The sequence below is a fragment of the Diachasma alloeum genome, unplaced genomic scaffold (assembly GCF_001412515.2).
Source record: "Diachasma alloeum isolate Michigan unplaced genomic scaffold, Dall2.0 Dall_scaffold_00859, whole genome shotgun sequence".
Taxonomy (NCBI): domain Eukaryota; kingdom Metazoa; phylum Arthropoda; class Insecta; order Hymenoptera; family Braconidae; genus Diachasma; species Diachasma alloeum.
The window spans coordinates 60,099-67,325 of NW_021680980.1; the positions used below are offsets into that span (position 1 = coordinate 60,099).

The 7,227-nt window shown below is 39.1% G+C and overlaps 1 protein-coding gene across 1 annotated transcript in view; it reads right to left on the minus strand.

Annotated features, from left to right (window-relative positions):
• LOC107044998 (neural/ectodermal development factor IMP-L2) overlaps positions 1-6,598 on the minus strand; it is a 9,639-nt gene extending 3,041 nt beyond the window's left edge. Inside the window, exons 1-2 of the mRNA XM_015267088.1 lie at positions 6,098-6,598; positions 1,375-1,584 (exon numbers count right to left, since the gene is read on the minus strand). Of these exons, the coding sequence (XP_015122574.1) occupies positions 1,375-1,584 (210 nt within the window). The 5' untranslated portion in view covers positions 6,098-6,598. The remainder of the gene's footprint in view (positions 1-1,374; positions 1,585-6,097) is intronic.
• Between the last annotated feature and the right edge of the window lie 629 nt (positions 6,599-7,227).

Consider the following 7,227-nt stretch of genomic DNA (forward strand, 5'->3'; position numbering starts at 1 on the left):
CCCCCTCCTGTTCAAGTAACAAATCTTAATTGATTTCAAAAGCTACTCGATAATTCCCAATGACCTCATTAACGCCGGCTCATTAAATAACCGATTCAGTAATTATTAATCAATCGTTGGAATCGTTATGGAGCGATAGGTTCTCCGACAGTTCCTCCGGTACTCTTTCCGATTCCGACTGAAATCAACAAATATTGATTGTTTTTAAAACCGACTCGATAATTCCCGATAATCCTCGCATTAACGCTGGCTCATTAATTAACCAATTCAGTAATTATTAATCAAGTGTCGAAATCACTGTGGCGCGACTGTTTCTCCAACAATTCCTCCGCAACTGTTTCTGATTCACCGACACTCGCAAGTGTCAGACAAGTATCGGGTTGATCCATCAGGAAATCAATAGAAAATTTATATTTTCCCAGAAATAATGACTTTTGAATTCCAAACCAATTATAAATGAGCAAAAAACTGAATAGTTCAAAGTAAGAAGAGTTTCGTGCCATTAAGGATATCCAAGTAGTTCAGGCAATTTTTTCTGGGGGAAATCCCCTTCAGAGTTTATAGACTAGACCAAGAGTATTTTTTAGGCGCAGTATAAACACTCTCTAGTTTTTTTTGCGACATTAAAAAACATAAGTTTCCGGACAGATAATTGCAAACAATCAAATTAAAAGCTTCTTGATTGGTACGACGGCCATATTGGGTGGTTTGAATCTGTGCATTCCTAACGTCTGGCAACAGTCCGCTCAAGTGACTACTCGGACCGAATTTACGAGGTTATATACAACACATGTGCAGTGTTGCCGTATGATCATTAGAGGTTAGACCAACGAGAGTCAAGTCTGAAATTGAATAAAATATTATTCACAATATTCATTGAAGAAATTCCCGAAAAAATGTATTCAATAATGAAACATCCACTAATGCTGGAGTGGATGTTCCAATAATGAAACATCCACTCCGGCAATTTAGAAAATATGTCATTCTAAATTTCAAAATAATGACAGGAAATCAAAAAATTTTTTCCGAAAAAAGACAATGAAGAAGAAATGAAATATCATAATGATAGTCTCTCACAACATTCATAAGAATGAAATGGACAAGTAATTTTTAAAAAGTATTTATTTAGTATTTATTTATTCATTGAAGAAATTCCCGAAAAAATGTATTCAATAATGAAACATCCGAAAAAGTATGGGGACGGCAAGATTTTCGACAAAACTGAAATCTTGCTTGAAAAAAAGTTGCTAATTTGAACGAAGTACTTGAATATCCTTAATGAGTATTTTACGTGTAAAAGTCAATGACTCAATCAGTCGATCAATGATGTATAAGCGAGTGAGTCTCAATTGCTCATGTTTTTATTTTAATTACCTGTTTATGTGTTGGTGTGTATTTAATTGGGTAGTCTGAGATCATATTTGTTTGTTCTACATCATCGAAGGCCAACTGCTGCTGCTGCTCGTCTTCAGCCTCTTCTTGCGCCAGAGCGCGCAGGAAGCCGAGGGAACTTCCTGCTACCACTTGCAGGAGAATTGTGATTGTGGAAAAGCCCACGAGAAACCCTAATAGACTCCGTTGCATCTAAAGTGAAATAAGAATGGAATAAAAGAATAAGCGAGTAAAGAGACAAAAAAGGACAGAAGTTCATTGGTTTCTTGGCACAAAAAATACGCAATCAATCAAATCGTAATCTTTCATTCACATCTTCATTCTTGCATACTTTTGACTCGCAAATCCAAATGCATCATTATCATCATCATCCTCCGCGCCCCTCTTCATTGCATCCTCACTACTCGATCTTTCGTACATTCGTTTTTCATGTCACACGCTACGGGCGCATCCTCGTATGCCAATTAAACTCCCTTTCATAAATCTCTCGAAGGCTCGATCAACGATTCCATCATTGTATCTCCATTTTTCATACTCATCTCTCCTCGTCCGTATATTTATGTTCATGTCCTAACACATTTCAGTCTAACATGTATTTACATCGCTTATATCATGAACATCAATTCAATCTACGTTTTCAAGGTTCAAGTCTTTTTTTCCTTCATCTATATTTCATTTTCCACTGAATAATATTGAATTTTTCGTCTTTATCTAAAGTCGAACTGGCAAAAAGTAATTTTTGATTACTCAGTTTTTTACCACTTATTTTTTTTTATCGTTATTTTACATCGCTTCGACCCGGTTAGGGTATACTGCGATGATGATCAAGACTTTGAATGGTTAGATCGCACCATTCTACCCGGCCGGGATTTGAACTCGGAACCTTTCGCATGTGACGCAACGAACTTACCCACTGCGCCAAGCCACCGGGCTTTTACCACTTATGTATGTAATTAAATGTCGGACAGATTAAAAATCGTCTACTTAATGGTGTTTCGTGAAGGTACGTTGATATGGATGTTCGTCATATAAGCATATGAGAATCACGCGATTTTCAATACATGGAGATGATACAGCGAGCGGAAGGAGAGAGGGAGAATGATAAGAGTGCTAAGAACAAGGTGGGAACTCCTCGATGCCTGCAAGCACAATCAAGTTATGCCAGCCATTCCGGTCACGAGATTTCCATCGCTGCTGGCAAGTGTGTGCTTATACGAGAGTAGACGTTCGCATTCGTCATCGCATCCTCAACCGTCTGCCGACCATACAGCCACGAGCGGGTAGACACTCTTCATTTATCCTCTGCACCCGTCTTCTCGTATCGCTCTCTCACATACTCGTCTCATTCCTCTCTTTATCACTGACAGCCAAGATTATATCGATGCTCTACGCCTCTGACACCAACACCTGACATGTGATGAAATGCTATAGGAATTTCATCACATGTGATGAAATGCTATAGGAATTTCATCACATGTCGGAGAAATTCATTTCCCTTCTCGTGATTCATTCTCGGTGGATCGAAATAGTATGGAAAACGACAAATTTTTCTCTTTGGAAGGAGGCTCAATTATGACTATAAAATTAAAATGGTTCGCCTTTCAATTTTTTAATCAATTACGAATAAATGCACATTTTGTTGAGATCGATCTGCATTAACGTTTCCCTTGGCGAAGCTGGGGGTTAAGACTTGGTCTGAATGATGCAAAGCGAATGACGGTACAATTTTATGTCCTCTCCCTTTTTCCCCTTCTAGGAATTAGTTACGGGGCACACCCACCCTACTCCTGACCTCATAGACCTCCCACCCTCGATCTCTTCTCTATCATATCGTCATTTCGTTCTTGGTATTCACATCTCTCTCCTCGTTTCTTCTTTTATTCACTTGTAAATTAATAACTGTTCGCCAACCACTTTAGGGGCATTCGTAAATGTTTGAATGATCATACGAGTGATCGGAGGCATTCGGCTCTTCTCTCAAAGGCCGAAGCAATCCTTTAAGGGTCTTATGGTGGGGTCAGCGGGAATCTGAAAAAAAAACAGAATTGAATGAAAATTTTTCAACACATTATTCAATCCCTTTAAGAACCGTGTGCAAAATTTCAAGAACTCCATAACAATGGAAGTCATTTCTAAAGTTGCTACTTATACACGCGGCTGAATGAGGCACCGAGAACTTTAGCGTTTTCCCTACGTTATCCCGCCCTTGTAGATGCTTCATTCAACCGCGTGTATAAATAGCAACGTAAAAATTTTATACCATTCTTATTGTGTACCTGAGGTTCTTGATATTTTGCTGTTGGTTTTTCAATAGGTTAAACAATATGTTGAAAAATTTTCATTCAATTCTGTGTTTTTGCGGACCCCGCCATAATACCCTTAACATTGCAGATCTATTCTTTAATGGTTTGCCTTATCTTTTTCTCATTTATTCTTGTCTACGCTAACACTTTCTCGAAACATATAGTGCTCATTTGTTTCTTCCCTCAATTATAAACATATCGATCTTCGTCAATACCGGGGAACCGAAACAATTAAATTTTATCTGTCTCCGAAGGCGATTAATGCCAAGAAGTAGAAAAAACTGTGGTGCATTTGCTACACTGTAATTTCAAATTCAAATTTAATGGAGTCACGGACGAGGAAAAAACATTCTTTGCTCTTCATTTCAAAGCCATTGAAATGAAAAGGTAGATATCGAATAAACTGGCAATAAAAATTCGAATCAGCCGGTCAGAAACTGCGCACATCAACGTTCCTCGGGGATTTTAGAGCCAGCTATATCGATGTGGACGCGTGCATCGTCCTCACAAGCGAGTCTCTCAGAAGTCGATATAATTTGTCTTTCGGGGCGCAGACCGACTGCGCTAAAACGCCCGAGGAATAAATATCGCGCGGGCAGCATTCTCAAAACAGAACACCTTGCAAATCCCCCCCCCCCCCCNCCCCCCCCGCGCTACCACTTTTCTCCCCTGTCGCAACATATTTTCAAATATAAAAGAATTGCCGCCTGATGGTGTTGAATTATAACATAACTTTGATAACTTTTTTTTTTGTCAAATAATGTTTGTTTCTTTTCGAAAATCTTGAAATTTGAATGTTGCGGATATTGTTCCTTTCGCGACCCCCATTTGTGAAACATAAGGCTGGTAGCCTGTGACACAATGTATGCTTCTGGGACGACGACAGTAACGCGCACCTCGTTTGGCTGATGAAAATTGGACGTCCGCTTACGCGCTTGCTCTCGACATTGCTCCATTCTGTTGTAACGAACAGATGGCTATTCTTTCCTATTTAAATTTTGGCTAAGAAAAAAACAAACCACGAACGCTAAAGGTATTAGTTCAAACTCTGATATTTTTCATTCCTCATGAATAGAAAAATTTTATGTGTATAAAAAGGAAAAAATACAAATCGATGACATTAAATTGAAATGAGTATTGAGTATTGAAATAGTCCGTAATTCAATAATGGTACATAATTGTTAGTGAAATTCATGCCTCTTGCTTCCACTGGATCGACTTGATCCACGGAGGATTTTGACGATTCTGATGAGAAATTTCTGCAACGGGCTGAGTTTAGCACGTGGGTAGCGCGTACCCTAGTGGAAAAACATAAGGCAGAGGCGTAACATGCCTGATCACAATTTCGGATCGGACTTGATCAGTTTCTGATCGAGACCTGAAAAGAATTTCCACTCGGGTATGAGGCAATTTGAGAGTGAAATTCGTAAGTGTCCTGGTAGCTCAGATGGTAAGAGCACCCGACGCGACATTGGGAGGTCCCGGGTTCGATTCCCGGCTAGGAAGTTCCTAATTTTTTCTCTCAAAAAATTAAATTTAATTAATGCCTAATGATGGAAGGCGGAGAAACCCTAGTGGAAAAACATAAGGCAGAGGCGTAACATGCCTGATCAGAATTTCGGATCGGACTTGATCAGTTTCTGATCGAGACCTGAAAAGAATTTCCACTCGGGTAATGGACGTACCGATGTCAGGTAGTTGAATGGAAAAACGACCACTCGAGCCGGAAAAAAGTACGAATGACGGCAATAATGCAGCGGAATTTCGTTATTCATCAAATAATACTGGTGAATAAATTAATTTAATAAAATATGACAGAACATGGTGTGCTGCCTTTTACATGTGTAAGCCATTAATGAATTGTACACAGGTAGTTAAACAACAAGTTTGAACCGGTTCGATTGGCTCGCAAAAATGACTGTCTCGTCAAGTTCAGGCCTGACAAAACGCTTGATCCAATTCTTCACTACTGCTTGAACTCTCGATTTGTCTCTTTCTTTTTTTCCCATTTTCCTCTGTCTCAATATCATTGTATGATTCACCCCCGTATTTCATAGACTCAGTGAATTATTATTACATGTCCGATGAGAAAATTGAGAAAAGTTTAGAGCCGTATTAGGGAGAATTTGCACGTGCCTCTCGTTCCGTGATGTTTATGACGGAGCTCAACCGCAATTTATCTTTGCAATACTATTTCAAGTTGCTGACAGGTCATAGCTAAAGGTTTTACACTCCGGCAATTCAGAAAATATATCATTCTAAATTTCAAAATAATGACAGGAAATCAAAAAATTTTTTCCGAAAAAAGACAATGAAGAAGAAATGAAATATCATAATGATAGTCTCTCACAACAGTCATAAGAATGAAATGGATAAGTAATTTTTAAAAAGTATTTATTTACCTTTATGCACCGTTTTATGATTGTCTCCTCAAATTAAACCCGCGATCGTCACGATGATGCACACTTATTAATGGCTCTTATCCGTTGGGTCTATAGACTCTAAAAAGTTGGTTCTCTGCTTGTCAGGAAAATGAGACAAACTGTTTGAAAAGGTATGAGCTCAACAACTGGATGATGATGAGAGGGTTTTAAAAGAAGAACTGACAACGGACGACTTTCCACCGTCACATTTATACGTTTCAAAAGTAATCGTCGTGTCTCTGTTGCGCTTGATTGGCCGGCTACTGGTAAGCATAACGGCGGGGGAAACCGGCACGTCTCAGTTGAAATAGCCAATGAGAGTGTTCTGCAGCCCACGCCCGGTGGTTTGTTCCTCTGGTATCACATCTCTTCACCTTCAGCCACCTTCCGTAACCACCACCACTACTATCACCTTGTTTCAATGTTTGACGTCGACACTGTGGAGTCTGCACCATTTTTTTCGCACCCTCATCATTTGTTCCAACGCACCGCGACCACATTGAGACTGCATGTAACACATTCCATTTCTTTCTCATTTTGGTTCTCTCTTCTTTCTCAGGTCGCCTGGACATACATAATCACCCTAATCACCATCATTACCATTCGCATACAAATATCATTACCACCATTGCTGTCATTGTTATTACTCTCATCAAGAATGCAATATTGGTAGTTGTATTTATTTATCCTCCTCCATTGAATGGGCTTTATTGTCGAATTATGTGAATAAATTCATTATCAGGATGTTCAGAAAGATCTCACTATACTCATGACGTATTTATCTTTTTCGGCTAGCCGAAAGAAATTGATGATGGGCTAATTGGGACAATTAGCACCAGTGACGCGTTTTTCTCCAAGAACTGATAAGACCCGCGGCGCGACTAATTTTCTTCTTTCCCCTTCTCTTCAAGACCTAATCAATTTTCTTCATTGAACTCAATGCGGAGGTGAAGAACAATGAAGTGAGGTAATTTCATTTCCATTTGTCTCATGGATCCTTTCGCCCCTCTGATCACGCAATATCATATTCTCCTATAAATAAGTGCTCCAGTATAGTTGAATATTTAACTGATTTTTTCACTTAGGTAACAATACTTTACTTGTATCCA